Here is a 26,603-nt window from a genome sequence, read left to right as displayed (position 1 = left end):
CTAAAAGTAGACACATGTCAGGTTGTTATTAAAAAATTTCCCTTCAAAAGTATTTATGATGTCATCATTTTCTGAATTTTATTTTATTTTATTAAAATTTTGGTAAGCTATATTATTATTAGTTTCAATTTCTGAAAAGTGGTCTATACTCTATAACAATAATGCTTTAATTTTTCTTTCTCATGTACCCCTTTTATCATTCATTTTTTATATGAGCCCCTATTTTAAAATTAAAAAAAGAAGTATTTGATGCTTTTTTTTTAAACCATATTTGATGTATTATTTATTTTGAAGATTTTTTTGTTTTTAATTCCGGTATGAAAAATAAACAATTTTAGAAATTTTTATTTGTTTAAATCGTGCATCGCACGAGACTAATCAAGTATATATTAAACAACAGTAATAAATTAATAAATTTTGGTCTATTTAAAAAAAATAAAATAAAGAATTTGGTCAAAATTTTATTTATTTATTTTAGCAGAAGGTTTGGTTAGAATAAATACTACGTACGAATGAAGTATTAATTGTAATAAGGTAAGGAGAATTTTAAGCACATGCAATTGTTTGACAACAAAGGGTATATTGATTTGAAGGGAGGAGACTATTTGGAGCAAATGCAATTGATGAGAATAAGGTCCAAAACAAGGTGAGGGAGGGGGCCCTAGCAGGTAAAAATATAATAGTGCTTCACAAATAAACTAAAAAGATTCTAAAGGCGCAATATGGAATATGGATCTTTTAATTTAGTTTTAAGGCCAAGATTAATTTAATTTTATTTTGAAGGGACAAGAATAACTTTGTCACCATGCTAAGAAACACCAATAAGGTTTTTGAGTGAATTATATGTGGCTACACCACCAAGCACTTTGGATTCTACTTTTTTTTTTTTTTTTTTAATATTTTTTTAAATTTTTTTTCTAAGAGTTTGAAAAAATTAATGCAAGTTGCTTGCATATAAACTATAAAGTGGGTCTAACCCACAGTCAAATCCAAGAAACCAATGCCCTATGGGAAAAGATAATTGATGCATCTCATGCATTAAATTGTTATTATTTGTTCATGTGATATTTTTATGTTTTTCTTCAATAATTTTTTATGATGTTACTTTCATGGCATTTTTGGTCTCATGGGATTGCTCAAAAGTTGGGATCAATGAACAAGATATGTTTAGATTTGTAGAGATCTTATGTATTGTGAAAGCTTTTAGCTTAGGTTTGTTAGTCATACTACTCTTTTACGAGTATACCACATACGAAGTTATTTTATTGTTGAAGTATTCAACTAGGAAGAAAGGGCGAACTTGGGGGGATGGATGGGAGTTTGACACCGTACCCTTGATTTTTGAATATTTTACCTTTTTACTCCCTCCATCCTCCCCCCTTTTTATGTAGAGTTGAAAGCTATTTGGGTTAAATGGCGCAAAAATTAAAGTGCAGAGAGTGTAAATTTATAATACCACCATAACATGTTAATTATCACCGTACCTTAGCTTAAAGTGCGGAGGGAGTGCAAAAATTAAAGTGTAGAGGGAGTATAATTTTGGACACACAACAACGCAAGAGTTCCATTACGAAGGACAACAACTTCCGCAATCAATGGAGATCTAAGATGGACCTATATATTGAGAGACCAATATGATCTCCCAAAGCATCAGCAACAGCAGAATTGAAGTAATATCTATATACATGCACTAAAAAGAAAATAATTCATCAAGTTGCACTCTTTGATCATATATTCAACCCCTTAGTTTGGTAAAATGTATGGTTGTATTTTAATTTACGTCTTTTGATATTTCTTATCCTAGAAAATGCACTACATAAAATTTAAATTGACTTTTTATATGGTCTATAAATATCGGAAGACTATTCAATGGCTACATAAAAAATGTAGCCATTGTAACTAATTTTAATCTTAACCGTTTAAATATTAATAATTAATCTTATCCGTTCAATACTTGACTTCTAAATTATAAATATTTTAAAAACTACTTTATCTTGAAAAAAAAAAAAAAAAAAAAAACTGAAAAAAAAAAAAACTACCTACCCGTTTCCACCATTGATGAACTTCTAAGTATTCAACCATCATCCTAATCTCCATAGAATAACAATATGAGAAACAATTAACATGGATTGGATTAAAGTATAACAAACAATCAATGGAAAACTGCCAACTAATCTTAAAAAAAGGAATATAATTTTATTCAGTGGATAGTTTAATACGAAGTTCATGGATATATAATTGGATAGGATCAAATTTCCTCTTGCACTAATGGATGGATTTCATTTTAAGTGATTCTATCTCCTCTCAACACCCTGCTCTTCTATAAATAATTGTCCTCATAAATCTCATGAATTTGGTATTTTTTGATTGAGTCATGAATTAGGCAGCAAGTTTCCACGATAAATGCAAAATCGTCGGAATCTTTTGCATAGGAAAGCTATTCAATTGCAATATCTTTCCTTTGGTTGATTCATGGATAATTAGATAGGATCAAATTTAATCTTTCATAGGAAAGCTATTCATACTTTGCAGATTATCATCAATGGAAGATTAGAAACTGCCATTGTATTTTAGTTTTTAGAGGAATAAAGAAAAATAGAAAAAAAATTGGGTATTTTTCTTGGTCAACTTATATCAATGGCCCTTCTTCACATAATATTAATCAACGGTTTAGATTTCGTTTATATAATGACTACAATTTTATTGTAGCCATTGCAAAACTGTCCATAAATATCAACCCTACACATTCATATAAATCACATGATCTTAAACTTGAATAATATGTCGGGGGTGGGGCTACTATTGAACGTATGCATATTTGATGTTTACTTTGCATCCAATCAAGGGAACTTCAATCTATTGTTTTCTGAAATTGATTGCTAGTACGATCAATTGTCAATAATCATGAGTTTCTTCAAAAAAAAAAAAAAAAAAAAAAAAAAAAAAAAAAAAAAAAAAAATTCATGAGTTGATCATGTACTATTATGAATTTATGATTTGGTTTTAGATGGTTGATAGTGGTTGTATTGAAAATAAAATATTTGATAACCCTTAATTTAAAGTAAAGTTTTTAGCCTGTTTTTAAATTTTAACAACATTACTTAAAACTTTAACCACTAACATATTAAATTTTTATATATATAAAAAGTATATACATGTGTATATTTAGACAATTTTATTAAAATTCACATAATTATAGTTTTCATTTACATATAAATATAAAAAAGAAAATTTTGAATAGTACAAAGTATAACAACCATTTCCTATAAGGAGAAAAAAACCCCAAAAAGAATACATCTATCATGCAATCTATTTTACTTTGAATAAAAGCACTTTTATAACTAACTTTTTTGTTTGTTACTTCTAACTAGCCTTATTGGCCTATGCAATATAATGTGCGAGTTGTTCATAGAAAATTGCATTGTGATGAGATTAATGAGAATACCAATAAATCATTACGGGTACTTATAATGTGTAACCGAAAACATGATAAAAAAATTAAAATTTTGGGACTTTATCTTAAAATTAGGCTTACAAAAAAGAAGGTGGAGGAACAAAAACTTAAAGGGAGATAAATAAAAAATGATTACATAAAAGATGAACTTAATTACGTAAAAAAATTTGGATCTTAACCCAAGCACTTGATACCATGCTAAATTTAGGTCTCAATAATTTCTCTATATTTTTTTGGCCACATTAAACAATATATATGGGGATAGGAATATAAAACTTGATATTCCTAAATATCCCAACTTTCTAAATAATATATCACAATATACAATGTTATCATATTTTCCAAAATATATCCCAATAAAAAGGAAAAAGTTGATTTAAAGAGGGGAGATGAAGATGAAGTGTTAATGAAAGAGTTAAGAAAGATAGTATTAAAAAAAAATATATAAAAAGACATGTGGCTCATTGTGTTGGAAAAAAAGATACTCTCTTCATCCCCAAAACTTCGATCCTTTTGGCCAAATTTTAGTCCCAAAATTATCGACTCATTTGCATTAAAATATCCACCAATTTACAACAATATTTGTGCAAAATTAGCTTCCTCATTTAAAATTTTATTTTTTCATGTATTTTTAATACTTTATCTCTTTACTTTTTTACAAACCCAATGAAATTTATCTTTCCAATATGTTTTTATTTCTTTTTATTTAAGTTTCTTAATAACCGTAAAATCAATCCAAAAGGGTCGAAATTTTGGGGACGAAAGGAGTAATAAAAAAGTGTAATGGAATGGGGACATGTGTCTTTTCCGATTTGAGTTCTTAAATACTAAAGTATATAGAATAGGTATCCTCCATTCAAATTAGAGTATTAGAAGTAGAGTTTATACCTAAATGATTAATAACATTATGTTTTATTTACAACTTTGCAAGAATTATTCAAACTCAAGATTCACATGTGTTTCCTCTACTATATTACGGAATTATGCAAGCTACGGAATGTTTAGAGTATTTAACCGTTTAATGTTATATAAATAACCTATATTTAAGTTAGTGGAAATGTGAAAGAAGTAATGTTGATTACATGTAATGAACTAGCTTTTATTGATGATTATAATATAAATAATGTTTTTTAAAAAAGTTGGAAAAAAAAAAAGTTGAATGGTAAGTGTGATATGTAGATTTATGTGATGGTGTGTGTTATTGTATACTATATTGATTCACAAAAAATATACTGAGTATAAAGATGGATATAGATACACAATTTTAAAATGTGGCATGTTACATCGTATGGCAGGGGTTACTTATTGTGGGGTTACTCGTTTGGTCAGGGATAAATTATAGGGGTTACTTATTCAGGGGTACGTTACTTATTTAAGTGTTACTCGGTTCGTCAGGGGTTACTCTCACATAAAAAACGCGCTAATCGACTGATTTAAGTAACCCCTGAATAAGTAACTCGTAGTGCCCCTGCCACACTGTGTAATCAGCTACCCATAAAAGTTGCTGAGATAAATTGTCATATTTTCTTAATTTTTGGAATATACCAACTTTTTTCTTTTTTGAAGGAAGAATATACCGTTGTTTCCCTAGTTAATGAAGTTCACTAAACATAACAACAGAAGTCTAAAACAAAACTACATCGTCATTTTTTTTAGGGTGAGACTTTACCATGATTTAGAAATAAACTAATATACCGTACAATTTGTTAATCAGAGGCGGCTAGCTAATGACGAATAATTTACCTACTGCAGGAATATTAAGAGCACTCAATGTAACAATAAACATTATAATCATATAATTTCGTACTACTATGATTTAAATAGACCTAAAGGAAGATTCCTTTGTTCTATAATTGGCTCCATTGTTTTTGTATCCAAGTACTAAACAAATTTTTGTTTACTTATTCGCTTTCCCTACTTATAGTTAATGATAGAACTTAAAATTTGATTTGTAATGATATTTTAATATTAGGGTAGATTGTTTTTGTAAGCATCATTTTACGTATTATCAATAAGAATAAGATTCTTCCATTGATTTTATTGTGTAAAAACAAACTCATTATGTACTCGAATTTGAATGATATTCTCTATCTGTTATGTAACTTTTGTATAGAACATTTCACCTCCTACTACTCCGTATATCAGAAGTAAATTCCTCAGAGATTACCAACTACCCAATTAGTGAAGTTGTTATAAACTTACATCACAACTAAAGCAAGTTCCCTATTTAGGAAAAGAGAGATGTGATAGAAGAGGAGTATAGTGGCAATTAACCCCACCTTCCATATACTTTTGAAAAAAAAAAAGATACAAAATGGTGGTTAAGTGATGACAATATGATCATCAAAAGACAAATAGCAACAACCCACAAAAGGTCCACAAAACCCACAAAAAAAAAAAACATTAGTATGTGCATTTTTATTTTCTTTAATTTTCTATGTAAATAGTGTCACAATTGCACGTACGTCATGCAAATTAAAGGACACTTGAGAGCAAAAACAAAGGAAAACCCACCATATTAGTAGAATCTTTTAGCAACCTAAAAGAATCTATATTTGAATCTTTTGTACATAGATTTCCCCACATTACCAATTATTTTAAAAGTAGGGCAAAAAATTATAATTGAGATTAAAACCTAACTTATCTACCCCACCAAAGAGTTTTATCTTTTCTTTGCATCACTCAAAGTCCAAAAGTTTTGGTAAAGCTTCTTTAATTTTACTTTGTTAATTATTATTATTTTTTCTTTTTTTTTTTTTTTTTGTGTTTGATGTCATCCGATGCTTTAGGTTCTTAATTGGCGGTTTCTTCTTTGCATTTGCACTTTGCTTATAATAATTCTCTTCTTCTCCTCCTCTCCTTTAATATTTCTCTTTAGTATATATAGTATCAAATGATGTATATATGAGGTAAAATGAGTTAATTTTGAATGATTATGAGGTGACTTTTTGAGAAAAATCTTATAGAAAACGAATCGTTTAAGAAAAAATAAATTAAGGCGACTTTTAACAGTGTTGATATCTTGTCTTCTTATTTTTAATAGTAGTCTTATATAAGAAGAAACCTCATTGGTTTTTATTAATGTCGTATCAAATTTGATTTTGAATAATTCTTTGTTTAGTTATTGCGCTCCAGAAATTTATGCGCATAATAGTTCACAGTAGCTATAAAGACTACAATATTCGTTATAATTAACATTGGAAATTTCAAACCAAGTTGGACATTAGAGTGAAGGTATTATCTAATGCACACCATGAAAAGGCATTTTCTAATGAAAATTTAACAAACAATGGCCCCGGCCCCGATATATAAGTGCGAACACTAAGTTCAACGACAAATTATTTGAATGATTGAAATGATTGAATAAATGTATGATAAATATTGTCTTTGCTCCTAATGAAAAACCTCTAATTTTGCCTATCTCATTTTAAGCAATATGTATTCATTTTTATAGCTTTATTAATATTGAGACATTCCTAATTTTTTACTTTCTGTAATTGAATTTTTTTTGCTGAAATGAAATTATTTTTAACAATATGTGAATAAAAGTGTTATGAAGGCTTTAGAAATCTCCAATTAATTTCTTATTCTTTTTATCAAACTCAAAAGATCAACAACATTCCACTAATCCGTATGATATAAGTAATCAGAATTGAAGAACGCATGCATAGACTCAACAACAAGTTTTAATAATAAAAAACCAAATTTGAGCCATCCTAGACCTCGCAATCATGGGACAATGAAATCAAATTTTCCTTTTTGTGGAGGCATTTTTTTTTTAAATTTTTTTTTTTTTTTTTTTTTTTTTTTATTATCATTAGCTTTAGGTTTATGGCTTAAGAAATGAAGTTGCTATCAAACTCATCATGATATCATCAATATAAATTATTTAAGTTCCTTTTTCTTGTCCCTTCAACTCACAAATCACAATCCTTAGTTCCTTAGTACATGAGTATTTTTTTTGTTGCCGGCCAAACATAGAAATTTAACAATGGGCATTTGCCAATGGTTTTTCATATTAATGCCTTGGAAAACATAGTCATGTGCCCTTTTTTAAATTTATATTTTTGTTTTATTATCTTAAAATTAATCTAAATAATTTTAAATATACTCCAAATGATGATGCAATTAGCCAATAAAAGGAATCATATTGCATCATATTGAATCCTGCATCCCACTCAAAGTACAATTATAACTCAAGTATAAAAGAAATACCATTAAATTAAAACAGGAAATAAAAGCAAAATAGTAGTATATCATCTCCAACACCCTTGCTAATATGGTCCACTTTTCCACTCTTTCCCATCAACTTGGCTTACTATACTCTACTTATTATTTGTAGGATGATGGAGCCAATTCATTGCCACACCCGTGTCATGATAATCGAATTCGATAAAAGAAATTAAAGTTCTGTTTATGCTAACTTCTCTTTGCGAAGAGTATATATATATATGACAAATGTACTACGAAGTATTTGATTAAGTGAAACATTTACGTTTAAGGAGGACTACATAAATCACTTGAACATTTTGTGAGACTTTTCATGTGGAGTGTTCCGTCAATCAAACTATTTCCCTCTATTAAGAACATACTCGATCTGTACTTTCTATGAAGCTGTAATTCTTTTCACTTTCACCTTTTTGTTTCATGAAAAGATTTTAAATGTCTAGAACAAAAAGAAACGGAAGAAGGAATTAATAAGTAATGGTATAGTCTAATTTTTAAATATTATGTCCTGTCTCTTTATATACCTGAGTACTTCTTTGAAATGGCAACAAAAATAAATAGCAAATTTAAGTACGTAGGTAGATGATAACGTAATTTACTGGTAAAAGGAATTATATGACATCACACTTAAATCATAATCATAGTTTAATGAAATTAAGGAAAGTTTATAAATCATTAAAAACAAAACTATGTACTTAATACAAATTAACATTCTCTAATAGAATTCTTTAATCCACTTTTGCTCCCTTTTCCCATCAACTTGGCACAAAGTTGCTGACTTCATTCTAATTTTAAATACTTAGGAGAAGCAAGAGGGAGCCAGTTCATGTATACTGGCATAATCATTACTTATTGACACTAATTAGATTTGAAGCTTTTTTAGGGTAGTGATGAATAAGTTGGCTAATCATACTTAATTAAGACGCTTAATAAAGTCTAATCCGTCTTAATTATATCTAGTTAAAGTATCACCAATAAGATTCACCTCACCTAAGTGTACCTAATAAACTAACCATTAAAAATATCGATATTGTAATATAAAGTAGACCCGATAAAAGTAACCCTTATTCGATTATACTAATTAGAATACCTAGACATTGATAAACCTCTCAATAAAAGCTATAATTGTATAGAACATCAATAAAAGCTATATCATGTAATTGGTGCATATAATATGATGAACCTGTTGGAAAATTGAAGATGAAATGAAACCATCTATACATGTATCAATTAGTTTCCTGATAATGGAGTTTACAGGTTTTACTCTCCAGAATCAGTAGCAAAACAACCAAGTTACAAGTGTGTATACGGAAGATGGTTAAGTAGATAAAAAAAAAAAAAAAAAACCGGAGTCAATTCTCGTTCTTATTGGTCAGCTAAAAAATTCAGTGTAAGGCTGCCATAGCCAAGAAGGAGACAATACCAGCAGACCTATGTTTTGATGTGCATCCATCAGAATTTGTCATCAGGACACTAATGTTAAAGTTGTATTGAATGTTGTATACCTGAAACTGTGAAAAAAAATCAATTCCTGCGAGAAGTAGAACCACCCCAGTGCATGAACTTCTTAACTTCGTCGTATAAAACAAGAATGGCAGCAGCACCAGTACTCCTAAACATGTTTGAAACAGCGCCTCGATAAAATGAAGAGAGCCCTTCTGTCCTATATATTGTCTTCCAGCAATCAAAAGTTTTTCTGTACATTGGTTCCTTGAGGCCAGATTGCATCATCATACGCCTTCGAACAGTATCAAAAGGATAGGAAATGAATCCAGCAGAAGTGGTCACCACTTGAGCCACCAACCACCGTTTCCATAATGCCAGCTCTACAGCATCCTTAGCAAGTACATCTTTCACAGTATCAAATCCTCCAAAGTACAGACCACGATGAATAACCATTCCATGAAAAGAAGCAGGGAGTCCCCTGTAAAGCCCACGAATCCCTTCTAGCCTGTAAATTGTACTCAGGAAGTGGTATATGCCCCGAAATTGACGGGAATCAGCCTTACCAATGTCTGCAGCTAGTCGTGTGTGAGCAATATCAAGCGGATAAACAATCATCAATGTGGTGCAACCAGCTGCCGCCCCAGCAAAAAAGTTGGCAGCTGGACCAGTCATAATGGGTGGGCCATCATTGTCGTTTTTCAGTACATCTCGATAAAGATCCTGCAGCACGAAATTAAACAGATAAGAAACATATCTACGTAATTTCTTGTATGATATATAAATGACATGATAGAGCTTCTCTAGTTTTCTTCTAGTCTTTAGGGGGATTCCAAACTGATATTGTTTTACAAGACACAGACAATAGAATACACGATGCATAAATCGTCTGTTTGTTCTAGAACTTGGTCACTCCTTACAAGAGGTTCCTACTGCAGTAGTTTCTCTTATATCAGTCCAAAAGGTACAGCAGTACACTTTCACCTACGAAAACTATAGTAGTAAGGGCGAACATTCACAAAAATAGCTCTAACTTTTAAACAACTATCTTCCAACCAATGCACATACTAGAATCCAATATTTTATGGAAGCCTCCAATTACTAAACAGCAATGATTGTTCTAGCCTAAAATTTCTTTGTGAAGTTACTTCAACAATTACTTTGTAACATTCTCACATTGAAAGTTAGGCTCAGCATAAGAGAATTAGTTGGCAGGGGCTGCTATCCAAGTGCATTCCAAAATGCAAATTAACTTGTGATTTGCCAGAGAAGCAGATCAGAAGCATAATTCCCAGCTCACAAGTTTAGTTCACAGAGTAACTCCAATCAACAAATTTAGCACCAGCCGCTAAAAAATAATTGATTTGAAGTCTAAGATGAACCATATGGTCCAGACTCCAGAGGAAAACTATTACAATGATCTCCCTCTATATATGCTGTCTTGCACCATCCTGCACTAAAACGCCACTGTTCAATGCCTAGAAATTTGGGACAAAAACCCAAAAAAAAAAAAAAAAAAAAAAAAAAAAACCTGGGTAAAATAACAATTACGCAAATAACAACTAGATGATGTGATGCCAATTTGGCAAATATAAGTTTCCTTTTGTTGGTCTGGACATCTTCTCCTTACAGAGTCTTAATTCCTACAGCTGCATAATCATCCATACAACCGAGAAGATATTGAATTATGACAGATCTTCACCATGCCTTAACTTTGCTAGGACTAAAAATTCCCACATCTAGCCACTTAACCTCATATCCATCTCACCCAGAATTCTAACTCATTGATGATAAAGCTATCACAACAGCAAGAGCAAAAATCTCTTCCTTTTCATCTCCCCTACTGCAACTCATTCCACATTCATGTTGCTTGTCCTTGACCAGCATTAACTATGGCATGCGAGAATAATAATACAGTGCATGTTGGCATGTTGCTTGTCCAAAGATAGCATTAGCACACTTCAGTGTAACATTATCAATTATTCATATATATATAAACCCCTCCTAACCAGAATAGTTAGCAAGCAACCTGCTGAAAGAAGGAATCAGGGAGCATATATGTCCAACAACCTTAACCCTAGCAAACCAAACTGAATTAAGACTGTATAGTTCAAGTTCAGACCACATGAAGCGCAACATTTGTTGTCTGAAGTCTCACAGCCTAGTAATTACTCAAGACTATACATGTCCATATATATGATATTTCCAAACTAACCTCCATAATATCAGCAGGACTACATTTCTAATACATACATTTTTAAAAAATAAATAAAGATTAAACAACCCAATGACTACAAGGAGCATCATGTTCATTTGTTAAAATTAGTGGACTTTGTAGGGGTCAAATACATAAAAATTATGACCAAAGTTTGATTTATACAAAGATAATAAAATAGCAAACCAAGACTCATAGTAGAATGGAAAGACTATCAATAAGGCTTAAACGGGCTATAAAGCTGTTCACCTTTGAGCAACATAATTTAGGCTAAATAAGTTTAAGACTTTAAGCTACTCAATTGAAAAAGTCTTGGTTTAGATTTTGATATACATATCCAAGCCCATATGGACTTTTGGGTAGAATTTTGGAAAAAGGTCAGCCAAAACAGTTTGATTTACAGCTCCGAGCTAATAATATATATCTTCAGATACAACACATCACTTTTTTTCCATTCATTACTCTACAAAGGGGCCAGTCTGCTAGTCAGATGATCATGTCAATTTCTTTTAACTAATGCTCCTTTTAACTATCTCATTAGCCATCAGACTCAAGCTCATCCTAGCAGCATCATCTCTTGACAAACAGGTAGCCTAGGCTACTAAGCATGCGTGGGGAGAGCTAGTGCCAATAAGGAGAGCATAGACTAGGCTACTGAGCATGTGTGGGGAAAGCTAGAGTCAATAAGGAGAGCATAGACTTTCACAGACAAAATTGAGGAGCTGGCTCTAACAGTGACACTATATGTCACACCCTTGATATTGATGAAATCATTTATTTATGGGTATATAGAGTCCAAAACAACAGAAGAAAGCTTTTTCTGGGGGGGAAAAAAAGAACCAGAGTTCTAACGTATCACAAATTAGTACAAGTGTAGCCTCTTTACATATATGTAATTAGCTGGAAAATGAGGATCAGGTGCCCAAAATATATATATATATATATATATATATATATATATATATATATATATATATATATATATATATATATATATATAAGGTGAGATGGACATTTATGAATGAGGATGGTGAGCAGGATGGAGGTAGACAGCTAGGGGATTTTGTTGACTTTGATGGCATGGAATAAAAGGAGAGAGAACGTAATAGATTATTATTTAAAGTCAAGCATCTAAACACCCTTAAATCAAATAGGAAAAAAAAAAAAAAAAAGAAAAAGACACACAGAAAAACAACCAAATGACAGGATGCTCTCAAAAATGAAAAACAAAAACAGCACATAAAGTCAGATCCTACTAATCAAATTCAAACTCCATTAGACTAGTGGTAACATTCTATTTCTAAGCGTGGTTCAATCAAATGATCTCCAACTAGTATAATGAGAACCAGCCAAGGGAATTGTGAAGATTGCATATACTTACTGCAACTATCAGCATATACACCAGTACTCCACTTAAACCATACCAGTGCTTGCTAAATTGGTATAGTATTATAACATCATATACCTCCAACTCAATTATCTTTAATCCAATGAATCAACTCATAATCTCACCTTAACTGACCAAAAATTTGCAACTCATTCAGGTTCAGATAATTTTGCTTTTTCGTTGGACAAATATATTCAAAAGCCATTTGTCTGTTTCTTATTGTTTTTGGGTTCATTTTAAATCAAGTCAATTGCCTGTCCAACTAGAACTACTTGAAAAAAGTGGCTCTTGTGAAGAAAAGACAGAATAAAAAAAGCAATAAAATAGTATTGCTTTACTAAAATCCACTACAGGATGGGGAGTATATCATGATAATTTCATCAGATGCAGAGGCTTTTGAAACCTGTTTAATTTACAAAACATTTCTTTGTACCTTGTCTCTTGTTCACCCACATAACCACATAGAAACACTTAGATTATAGAGCTTCAAGCCTTGGCTAATAAAAAGCTAAAACCCCGTGACAGCCATATCCAGTAAAAATCAATGTTAAATCTGGAAGATAACGCCCCAGTAAGTCATAGGCCATAGGGTGTGCAAATATCATAACACAACATTACACTCAAGCATTGTTGTGTGGTTCAATGGAATGAAGTCAGGGAACTGAGAAGGTATAAAACTGAAACCATATGGAACAAAGAAGCATAGACATCCATTTTGTACTTTGGTATCTTCCCCTTCTTTTCAGGGACAGGTATGATCAGCCAGGAAGCAGGTACTTAAGTCAAAATAAAACACCAATTAATCTCCATTTCTCAAATCATCGGTAAATCCAATTTCATTAGTCAACTACTGCCAAATGCCAATCCCAAGGCATTTTCAGTACGTAAATACTTCGTCTTTTTATTTTAGTAGATATGTTTTGACTTTTAACACTATTCACAAACTTCACTTTGACTAGCTTTTAAGATTTTTAGCAATGATAAAACATAGTCATGTGAGATCTTATTTGAATCGCCTTAATGTAAATTATATTAATACCAAGTCTAAATAATTTTTACATGTTGATAATTACAGATCGTAATCGCCAAATGACACAATTTTGATAGAAAACCAATTACATCATAATACATTTAGAGTCACTTATTGCCTTACTATGCACAATTAATTTTTTTTTTTTTTTTAAAAAAAAAAACCTAGAAGCAAGCTCGTCACTTTTTTAAAGCTAGGGAGCAGGAACTGATTTAAAGCACACAGAGTCAAAGTATGTAAAACTTGCTCATTCTATTCATCAATCTCCCTTTTAAGAGTGGACAAGGCTAGGAAAGTTCACTTCTAAGTCAAATGTTAGAGAATTCATTATGAATTGATTTTTCTCTAATGGTTAGCTAAAATTCACTCAAATACACTCAAGACTGCTATTTCTGATGCTCCATCAGCAAGCCAAAGTGTCAAACCCAAAGCACTCAAGTACAAACTTAATACTCTGTCCATACGACAAACTTTTTTTTTTTTTAACTAAAATCAAATGTCTGCCAAAATCTTATTGTTTCCCTTTGAAGTAAAAGTCAATGGTTTTGAAAACAATATTCCTATCTCGCTCTCTATTACATCACCCCTACTTTTATCTCTACTATAATGCTTTCCTATACCCTTTTTATCTCTCAATTGACTTCCTACTATATCATCTACATTGTCCAATACTATTCTTAAAAACCAATCAATAACAGCCATAAAGCTTAATTTGTAATGGATGAATCAGTATTCTAGGGAAATAACAAGTCTATACCTAAGTCTTGTGTTCCTTCTCATGACAGCACAGGACTACAGGAGGGAAATTACAAGCAAATTAATTTAGAGTGGGGTGGAAAATTCTTCTCTAGAAAAAAATAATAATAAATAAATAAAAATAAAAAATCAAACCAATGCTGATTCACGTACTAGATAAGAATGCTGATTCACGTACTAGATAAGAAAAAATTTTCTTACACAAGGAAAGATGGAAGAGACAATACATCAAAAGATGACAAGGAGTTCTCTAACTAACAGGAGATGAAATATAAATATAATCACTCAAAGGCTCTCAAGGCATAAGAACAAAAATGATGCAAAGATAACAACAAATCCATTGCACAAGAGAGTCAATGAGATGACTCCTAGCAACAGCATTTGATCTAACACATGAAGTGCAATAATTATAATTTGATCATCATATCTCATACAACCTAAAAATCCTAGTGAAAACCTGGACTACACCCACAACCTCTTAAGTATAAGCCACAACAATTCAGCAAACTCTCAGAGTTTCAGCACACCCAATCTCTCTCAATCACAAAAGACATAGCACTAATCTGTGATTGTTATTCGTATTGAAAGTTTCTTCCCCAGATATGGCCTTCATCCTTTTCGGAATCTCTGCTAACTAGTTTGAAAGAGAGAACGGTTGTGTTTATACAAGTGTTGGTTAAAATAGTTACATACAAGAAAAGGCACCATTGGTGCTCAAACCATTGAACAGGTAAATCAATGTAGTCTTTGAACTTGCAATTGTTGCAAATCTGTCACAAGACTCACAAAAGCTAACTCTCAGAATCTTATAACCGTATTTTCTTCTGAAACAGTCCGAACAGATATCATTCAATTTTCTTTGTCAATTTGTCATAAATTTGACTAAAACACTATATTTCCCCCAAAATAGTAGAAACTTCCCAGACAAGTAAACTGGATACAAACAGCATTTCATGACATATCACTATTTTTAACTACATAGTCCAATTAGCTGGTTCTAGCAATATACTCTCACACCTTCAGATAACTGATGTGAGTCCCATTAACTCCTATACTTTGTCCAACAATAACAACTATCTTTGTCAAACAATATTCAATTAAAAGAAGGCATGGCGTAAACATGGCTATGACCAAGCTGTTCAATCTTTTATGTCAAATATTTAATCATTATGCTAGTTGCAACATATCCAAGGAAAACCCGTACACCTAAGCACCGAGAGAAAGCTAAAACATACTTATATCCTTCACAGGGGTAAAAATGGCATCTTAACTATGATATAGATGCTTCCAGAGAGGATTAGTCAATTAAACAATGGAAATAATTGAGGAAAATTTCTAAAACAGAGCATCTCTTGTGTTTAATGAACCTTGTAAGTTGTAACTTTGTAAGCAATAAACAATAACACAGTCCATAACTATGTAGCTTGAGCCCCCTTTACTAAATTCCAGAAAAGTTAAGACATTTCAATCAGCAAATCAGCAACTATATGTCCATATCATCTAATACACCAACATTATAAACTCCCAAAGAAAGTACATATCTATGATTTGACGACCAATCTCAAGCTTAATCAAGCCAAAAACAAGTCTTCAATATCTCTTGCACGCAGTTCAACAGAGGTCAAACAAATCTCGACAAAATCTGGTGCTATAAACCAATATAAATCATGTCCATCATTAAACAAGAAGCTAAATTTCAGACTTCAGAAATAACAATAATTCAGTATCACCTACCTAGTACCTACACATCCCAAGAGTGTCCATTATACACCCGGGTGTACATCCATTCACCCAAGGCTAATTTATGCTAATTTGGGAAGGTGAAACCTCAAAAACAATGTTTCTCACCAAAATATGCAATGTAAATGAATTCCTATCAAACCCATTATTCAATTTGGAACCAAAAATCAGTAAACCCTCATCATCCATCAATCTTTACCTCATTCATAAAAATCACCAAAACTCTAAAACCAAACATACTTCTAAAGCCTAAACCTCAAACATAATGTTCCTCATCGATATATACACTTATAATGAATTGAAATCAAACCCACTATTCAATTTGTAACCAAGATTCAGTAAACCCTCATCATTCATCAATCTCTATTTCTTGCACAAAAATCACCAAGAACCACAATCCAAATAACATAATCCCCTCCCCACCACCCCCTCTTCCACAAGAATCACCAAGAACCATAGTCATGCTACTAGTTCAAATTACACTATCAACACAACTATCATATAATTCGAAACCAAAGCAATACAAGTTATACAACTACTACATTAAATAACATAAACTAAACTTAAATTCAAAAGTTAAAAAAAAAAAAAAAGAAAAAAAAGAAAAGAAAATTAGATATACCTTAAGAGAGAAATTGAGAGCAACAGAAGGGTAATATCGAAGAACACTGCTACCATTACCCCTCCAAAGAGAGACAAAACCTTCTTCCTTGACCATACTAACAATGCAATCAAACATACCCTTAAATTTCCTGTGTTTTCCAACCCCAATTGCAATGTTACTCTCTTGTGTTTGCAACAAAAGCTTAGCTCGTTCAATGGGTGCAACAATGGTGTGAACTACACCCCCCATAACTGCCCCCGCCATTAAATCTCTCTGAAAGCTCGTCGCATACTTCCAAGATTTGTAAGACGAAGACCCAGTTGATGGTTTTGACTTTGATGGGGTTTCTTCTCCTTCTTCTTCTACCATCATTACAACTTGATTTTCTCTCTCTACTAACTCTAGCTGAAATTTGATGGGTTTTCTTTCAATGGGTGATTGTGATTGTTAAAATGGTACATTGCTGTAATTGGGGGTAAATGAAGAATACTTGTTTGAATTTTTCTGGGTTTTGAGTGGATCGAATTGAGGGATTCTTTGAATGTTTTAGTTGGGATTTTTGTGGGAAGAGTCTATGATTTTCTATGAATATGAAAATGAGTTTTTTTGGGGTTTGTATTAAAAGGGGTTTGGTGAATGATAGAATCGACTACAAACAAAGAACAAGGATAGGAACAATTTTTATTTGCAGCACCAAAAATTCTTTCCTTTTCTTTGGGGTCAATCTCTTCAAACACACGTGGCAATGATGATTTTATCCAAATTCCAAAATCACTTCTTATTTCCATGAGTAAATTGATTTAGTTTCTAATTAGGGTGGATAATATTTGGCGTATGAGTGTATGACTAATCGACTTAGGGCCTGTTCATATTTATTGAAGTGAACTGGACTGAACTGAACTGAGTTGAAACGAATATTTTATGAGAGAAGAAAATTAGGAGCTGAACTGAACTGAACTGATTGGAGCTAATTGAACTGAAATTAAGCTGAAGTGAACAGGCCATTAGATTATGTTTATTTCACCTTATTTTGAAATCGTTACGTACTTATTTTAGATCATATTAAAAAAAAAAAAAAGGTTTAAATAAGATAAAATTAGAAAAAAAAAAAAAAAAAGTTTAAACTACTTTACACAATATGAAAAATAAGTAATAGATTAGTCACCAACTATAATCACATAAAACTTTATGCAAAAGCCAATGTGATGATGATCTTAAAAATGAAGGAGAGTAAGAATCTTGTTGATTAAGTATATAATTCTTAGGGCACCATTTAGAATTGAAAATATTCTTCCTTCTTTGATGAAGGATAATAGTGTCTACAATGACGTACAATTTAAACACAAATAAAAATAGTTTAAACGGGAAAACACACTAATAGAAACACTTTTTCTCGAAACTGGCTGAAGTTTTCTTCACGAATGTAGGCAAGCGAAATGCTGCAATGTGCATCTAAAAACAAATGAAAATGAGATTAGAAATAATATAACAATAAAAAAAATTAACTAAATTTCATGTTTTGTTACTTTATCTCCACTTATTACAAGAATACAAGATATATGCGCTCAAAAAAAGTTATTCATTTCAGATAAGATAAGTTTAACATTGTAATAAATAAGTTTAAATAATTTCTTATTAAAGTAACTTAATTATAATTTACAGATAAAATAAATTAGATTAAATATGTTTCAAATAAGTCAAAATCAAATGAATATTTTTTTTTTGAGATCTAAATCATATGAATATAATGCACTCTAATTGGGCTAGTAATTATATTGTCATAGTGTAATAGTTGTTCGAGCTTCGATCATATAATTAGTCCCCTGTTAGTTAGTACGAGTATAGATTTTTCTTGTAAAAACGAGTATAGATTTTTGAAAAAGTTGCCATCAGACATGTCCCTCACGAGCTTTCTTTTTCTTTTTTTTTTTTTTTAGTTTGCCCCATTCGGTTCACCGGAGCTTAGCTCTGACTATATTCGGATTCGACCCAAGTTTCACACCTTGATTTATGGCGGGTGAGTCTCCCAACAACAGTTTTCTGCATTCGGTGAGCCTCAAACTCAAGACCTCCATTAAGCGACATCAAGTTGCTTACCAGCCAACTCTTATTGGTCTCATGAGCTTTTTCGTGTAAGCATAGAATATAATAAAACTGTGTTTTCATAATAGGATGTATATATATGAAATATATTTTAAATTGATATATTGAGTGCCTAAATCATTTCAACACACCAATGTGTATATTGTAAAAATTTAAAAACATTCATACAAAGATTACTTAAATTGTAAACAAAAACAACAACATTAATAGTACTCGTAATACGGAGTACTAATAATTAGGGGTGAACATGGTCTGGTTTGGTGCGGTTTGAGTGTAGACCAAACCAAACCGCAAAATACGGTTTGGCCAATTTTCCAAACCAAACCAAACCATATTAGTATTGAAACCAAACCAAACCAAACCAAACCGTAATAATGCGGTTTGGTGCGGTTTGGTTTGGAGTTTATGATGAGACGACATTTTTTCCTAAAAAATTGTCAAATATTAATAAATTTATAATAAAATTTAAATAATTAGCCCAAAGGGATTAAATTTTACTACAAAGTTTTAAAGTGCTAAGTGCTAACACAATAAGAGCAATATGAGTTATATGACCTGTTGAATTTTAAGTATTGATATTTGAGAATGAGTATAGTAGTATACTACCGTATAGTCTTCTAATGATTTTTCATGTTTTTTTTTGTTTTTTTTTTAATTTTTTTATTATATATAATAACTATTCTAATTAGTTAAAAATTATATAAATATTAAAATGCGGTTCACTGGTTTACGGTTTGGTTTGGTTTATAATTTTCGAAAAACCAAACCAAACCAAACCGCAAACCATATTTCCCCTAAAATTGAAACCAAACCATATTTTTCCAAACCGTAAACCAAACCAAACCGCTAAAATGCGGTTTGGTCTGGTTTGGTTACGGTCCAGACCAAACTGTGTACAGCCCTACTAATAATTAGCGATTTTGAATTAATTACCTCTGAGTTATAAAATTTCAACGGTTGGTTTGATATCCCAGAGTTTTCGTTTTCGTCTAACGGGTTGACCGGGTGTAAAAAGTCAACAGGTGGCCCTTCAGTGGAGCAAAGCATGTATCCTATGACGCCACTGAATTTGAGAAAATTTTTAAATGGGAAATCTTAAGGATAGTAAAATTTTGAGGCTAATAATGCTATTTTCCTTTTTTTTTTTTTTTTTTTGGAGACCAATGCTGTTTTCCTCTTGAAATAAAAAGGTGCAATTGATTTTCTTTATATTAGCCATATTATACAAGTATACAATTATAGGTGATCTGGTTATGTAAGTATTATCTAATTTCAATCCATTGTTGAGTATCCTAACACACAACAATTATCGGCTCATTCTCATGCATATACATGAAAAAGTTTAACGTTAGTTGTCACAAAATTACCACAAAGGTCCATAATCCTCCTACATTTAGGACTTGTATTAAAATATTACTTCTTTTAATTCATAACATTAATGAGGGACGACTTTCGTTTAATCCTTGTTTTTAATTAATGTAATAATAAATTAAGATAACTAATTTGGAAGCAAAGGGAGTACCGAGTATGTACCTTTCGTACACTACTCCAAGCATAGTTAACAGATCCTTTGAAAATTTTGCGACACATAGAGATGTTGCTTTCAAGGTCAAATTCTTGGTTCCAAAAGCTTTCTGCACCAGCACATAGCACACCTCCTGGGCGGAGCGCCTTCGCCACTGTTTCTAAGAGCCCTTCATCGACTAGCTCATTGGCACCATACCCTACATCACGTGTTACATGCGGCGTGTTACTTAATAGGTCCATGGGACTATGGGAGTACATAATAACATGACCAAAAACTAAAATGAACAAATAGAGTTAGGGCCTGTTCTCATTGACTGAACTTAGCTGAACTGAACTGATTTGAGCTGGACTGAACTTATTAATTAGTGATTTTTAACTATGGATTAGTGACCTTTCATTATTTATTATTATACATATGTGTATATACAAATATACATATTAAAATATTTAAGAAAAATATACTACATAAATAAAATATTTATGGAAAATATATTAAAAACATGAAACCCCAAAACATTTTAAAAACATATACTATTTAATTAAAAAATAAAATATTATTACGACAAAAGAACACAAACACTTTGTAAAAAATTATTCCAATTAAAAAAAAAAAAAAGCTGGAACAAAATTAAACAGAGCCAACCCCCCCAACTGTATACCACTCTCTTTATTATTCTAATTAATACAATGTTATTATTAATTATTATTATTAATTTATTATTATTATTATTATTATTATTATTATTATTATTATTATTGTCGTTGTTGTAATAAGAGATTAAAAGAATGAAATTTGGTTTTATATCATTAGCAATATCATTAGAGCTGAGCTGAACTGAACTGAGCTGAACTGAAACTGAACTGAAAATAAACGTATGAGAATAGGCCCTTAGTTTATCACTTCATCCTTAGATAGATCGGAGCCACCTTAGATGTGTTTATGTACATACCCTTACATCTAAATTATGTAATGTGACATTATATTGATGATAAAACTAATGCAACTTATTACAATACATTTATGTTAACCTACTTATTTAATAATTTTGGTATCTATTTATTTTGAAACGATTTTTCTTACTTTTTCATCAATTATCCCCCACAACCTTTCAAACCTTCAATTTTCAAAATCTACGCTTTCCTTTATTATTTCAAATTTTAATTTTTCAGCACATTAGAAGGGGTACATTCTAGTTTATTAATTTTAATTTTTCAGCACATTAGAAGGGGTACATTCTAGTTTATTTAGCACGCATGCAAGAGGATAAAACAATATACGTAATAACTAATATGGGCAAGTGAAAAACCTAGTAAACATATTATTACACATACGACGCGAAGAAGAAAGGGAGAGGGAGGGGGTGCAATTGACTTACCCAAGGAGCCTATGACATGAGATGCATCCAAATATCACAATATCACAACATCATAACTTACTTGTGGAACAGACTTTAGAAAGGCCACTCCTATAAGGAAGACCACTTGGTTAGGAACTTAGGAAGTATTAGTAAATAAATTAAGGTTATAATCATATAATAACTAATATATCATATACCTAATATATAAAGCTAAACTTTTAGCCAGGTCACGAGACAACGACACTTGGCGTTTCAACTCTTCGCCAAGTGTCGCGTCACGTTGGATAGATTTAAATAGATTTCATAAGATAAAAAATTAGTTTAGAATTCTATTTGGATAGAATTTTATGATAAAATTGTTAGTTTAGAGTTTTATTTTCGATAAAATACCAATATTTCAGAGGTACAAATCATATAACTAATATACCTTTTAGTCAGGTCATGAGACAGCGATACTTGATGTAGTATTCAACTTTGTCAAGTGTCGCGCCACGTTGGATAGATTTAAATATATTTCATGAGATAAAAAAGTTAGCTTAGAATTCTATTTGGATAGAATTTTATGATAAAATAATATACTTTACAATCTAATTCGAAGTAGAATTTTATTACTACGTAGACCTGTCAATTAGGGTCGGGTCACGAGTCATCTCGGATAAGGTCACTTCAGGTTACGAATCAAGAAATGTTCAACCCTTGCCCAAAGTTTTGGGTTCGGGTCAACCCTACGTGCTTTGAATATTTATTTTTTTTTAATTTTTTTTTTGCTAATTTTTTTTAATGTATTAAATCGAACATTTTGTAACTAATTTTGTATCAATGATATATTTTAAATTTTGACCAATAGATTATAAATTTATCTTAAAATTCAATAAATAACTCGGGCATCGCACAGGGCACAAAACTAGTTAAGTAAATAAAGGTAACAATGAAGATTTTAACTAATCAATTTTAGAGCAACTTTTGTTGGTATTACCATCTCCCACATGTAACTTCACTCGGGGATCCTTGTAGCCAATTGCTATGTCTGGGAAATAAGTTGAATAAACCTGGAATATGTGTCAATAAAAACTTTGGTTTAGAGTGTAGAGGTCTCTTAGTTTCAACTTGTTATATATTTTATATTGTCAATCTTAATTCAACCAAAAAACATAAAAATAGCTAAAATAAAATACATTTCAGATTAGTGTTCAAGCAAAATATATATATTATTATGACACACAACTTATGAAGTCTACGGCCATGTTTTCTTCACAATAGAGCTAGAGAAAGTATATAATTAATCCTATCATTGCATGCATTCTCGCTCCCTAATGTTCCAAACCTAATGCTCTATTCCGTAGGGAGTGAAAATGGTGGTAATATAATATAACAACTTTGTAGAATCGTGCTTGTTCATAAGGTTAGGTCACCATCAATTACCATCGACCAAGACCGATGTTTTTTTTTTTTAGAATTTAAAACACATTTAATTTGAGGATGGAAGGAGCTTTCAATATCTTAGACATGAACAAACGACTTTTCTTACGAAAAAAAAAAACACTTTTTATACGATTATTATCTTCATGGACTTTATCATTATCACTTTGTGTAATATGGAGTACTTCCTACCAAACAAGCGGTCGATACTTAATTAGGAAAGCTTTTATTAAACATACAGAAATTAATTAGAAAGCAACTCACATCTACTGTCATCTGGTCAAGTTCGCATATGTCAATTTGCTCCAAAGAAGGATGTCGAGATGCTTCACGTAAAATTCCACCATCTCCTCCTCCAATCACCAATAACTAGAATTAAGAAATCAAATTAAAAGAAGATTATATGGAGTATTAATTAAATGTTAAATTAATATTACTCCCACCAAATCATTTTGTTCTTTGATGTGGGAAAAACAAAGGGGATCAAAGAAAATAATAATTAATTTCTCAAATATGTAATAGTTAATTAAATTAATTAAAGGAGGCAAACCTTCTTAGGGTTAGGGATGGAGCAAAGAGGAAGGTGTGTCAACATTTCTTGGTACGCCCACTGGTCCCTCTCAGTTATCTGAAGTTCTTTATTTAGGACCAAAATCTTCCCATATGATGCATTCTTTTAAAATAAAATAGAAAATACAAATTAATAATGTACAGAATTTATTGCTCACTAGTTTATATGACTTGTTCTATTTTATGTAGTCAGCTAGCACACGTCAAAACACTTGTGATTATTACTATGAGTATATATATTTAAATCAAAAGGTAAACTTGTTTTTATTCAAGGCATATTTTTTTAATATTACTTCGTATTTTATAAGGTAAAAATGATTATATATGGTGCATGGAAATTTTTTGTTTTAATAAGATTTTATTTTTATTTATTTGTGAGTACAATTATATACCTTTATACCAAACAAGACTTGACACCATCAAAATTAATAACAAAATGAGTTGCTTTTAAGTTTTTATTTTCTTAAGTGAGATACGGAGTACTAATTAATAAATTAAGACCTGACATCATCAAAAATAATAAGCATATGATGTCTCTATATATCTTTTTTCTAAAGGGACATACTATTTGAAAATTGTCAATTTGTGTCATACCTCAAATACAAGAAAATCTTGATATTTAGATTTTCCTTCAAATAAAACCTTTTCAGCTTTGAAGAGTTCCGCTTCCCCTGTACATTGAAAAAATATTAATTAAACCGCACGTTTTCTATGTATATGGCCAACTGACACACATCAAAACACTTCATATAGCCGACTAAACATGGGCAACGGGCCGTGCCGTGCCCCGCGGGCCGTGCCGCGGTGGGGGGCGTGCCTTGCCGTGCCTAATTTTGGCACACCCCAACCCACGGCACGGCACGGCCCACGTGCCTGGCGGGCCGGGCCGGGCCGCGGGCCAAACCGTGCCACTTAATTTTATTTATTATTTTTGTATTTTAATATATATAAATTAATTTATTGTGTTATAATAATTAAATAAGTTTATATATATATAAACTTAATTAAATAAGTTTATATAAATAAACTTAATTAATTAAGTTTTATTTGGGCATGGGCCGTGCCACGGGCCGTGTTGGCGTGCCGTGCCGGCGTGTCGTGCTGGCGTGCCGACGACCGTGCCAGTGCCGTGCCCGTGCCGAATTTCAATTTTTTGTTCACGGCACGGCCACGGCCCACAAGTGGGCCGCCGTGCCGTTCCATGCCAGTGGTCGTGCCGTGCCGGGCCATGCCGGAGTCGTGCCGGGCCCGTGCCGCCCGCGTGCCGGCACGGCCCGTGCCCATCTTTATAGCCGACTGACACACACTAAAATATTTTATGTGGCTGATTGACACACACCAAAACACTTCATGTGGCCAGACTGAGTCATCCATGACCGATCGAGTAACTCCCGACTGACCAAGTAACCCCTGACCGATCGAGTTCCCTTTGATCAAGTAACACATGATCGAATAACTCCTGACCATGTAACCTTGGGCACTCGCTGTGGTCAGTTACATATAAGACTTTGTGTTAATAATATTTTTAAAATTAAAAGTTAGGATGCCATAATATTTTCTTACCTTTTTTATATTTTAATAAAATTTTATTAATGGAAGGAATCTCTAATTCCCTATAAGGTATAACATTGTCTTATTATTATTATTATTATTATTATTATTATTATTATTATTATTAATAAGTAAATATAATTATTTATCGTTCCTTTACCCACCAATTCATCATCTTTACTCAACACATTATTAGACAAATAAGATTGTGACAATTTTTTTTGTCATACATATTGTGACTTTAGCTGGAATATGTTCAGTTCAACTTATTTAAGTTGATTTTTGCTTTCTTGTCAAGGAAAAAAAAAAAGTTGATATATGCTTATTTAAAAAACAATCAGATTAAATCAGACCAGAGCACACTAGATCAAATTGAAAATTTTATATTTTGAAAGTTCATAGCTATACTAACCTAATAATATCTCATTAATTTGTTAATTTTTTTTTCTAATAAACTAATGTACAAATAAGATCAAAATTTGGTCAAATATAAAAATCAAACCAAACATATCAAATAAAAAAAATTTAGATCATGCGAGTATCAAATATCAGACCAGAAATTTTTAATGAGGTCAGATTAGAAAATTTAAATCAGATCAAGTGAACTGAACAAAACAAAACATAACATAGCCTTAATATTTTCGAATTTATTTTGATTATAGAAAAACTAAAAATTGTTAGTAAAGTGTAAAGCATATCATTTTCGATTAAAGAAATAAATAGGATTAGAGAATACTGTACCCACCAGGAAAATCGTCGCACTTATTAACATACCATCCATGAATCGAAGGATTAATCTTGTCGAGAGTGTTCTCACACCCATCATTCTCGACAATGCTACTATTTTCCACTTGTTGATGACCCTTCTCAACGACGTCGTCTTTGTTGTTGCTAGCATCAATTGTAATCGCATTTTCAACCGCCATTTTTCTGATATTTTCACCTTATTAATTTAATGTGATCTTTTACAACTCTATAAACCCCTAAATTTTAATGAAATGAAGTCACAATGTAATTGTGTAATTTGGCCACTATATATGTACTTGAAAGTTACAAAGAAGATTGTAATGTACGAGATAGACCAACGTTAGTTGCTGAATTATTTGCATGTCATAGGATAAGCATGCATCACTCTTACCATAATTTCGTGCATGTTTACCAATTGCCTGTTTCATTTAATCAACTTTGCCCCCACTTTCTGTTACTCAATCCGTTTTAA

At 31.5% G+C, this 26,603-nt stretch overlaps 1 protein-coding gene and 1 pseudogene across 1 annotated transcript; both read right to left on the bottom strand.

Annotated features, from left to right (window-relative positions):
- Positions 1–8,875: 8,875 nt before the first annotated feature.
- LOC145593053 (ADP/ATP translocase At5g56450-like) lies at positions 8,876–17,511 on the bottom strand. Its single transcript, XM_081649559.1, has 2 exons — positions 16,875–17,511; positions 8,876–9,847 (listed from the first exon to the last, which is right to left on the bottom strand). Exons 1-2 carry the CDS (start codon positions 17,226–17,228, stop codon positions 9,206–9,208), a joined length of 996 nt encoding a protein of 331 aa, XP_081505685.1. The 5' UTR covers positions 17,229–17,511; the 3' UTR covers positions 8,876–9,205.
- Positions 17,512–18,230: 719 nt separating this feature from the next.
- On the bottom strand, positions 18,231–26,310 carry LOC145591789 (spermidine synthase 2-like; annotated as a pseudogene).
- Positions 26,311–26,603: the final 293 nt, after the last annotated feature.

This window comes from Chenopodium album, chromosome 18, assembly GCF_948465745.1.
Source record: "Chenopodium album chromosome 18, dcCheAlbu1.1, whole genome shotgun sequence".
NCBI lineage: Eukaryota > Viridiplantae > Streptophyta > Magnoliopsida > Caryophyllales > Amaranthaceae > Chenopodium > Chenopodium album.
The sequence above is the reverse complement of the archived record's forward strand: the minus strand, read 5'-3'. Positions and strand labels throughout refer to the sequence as shown.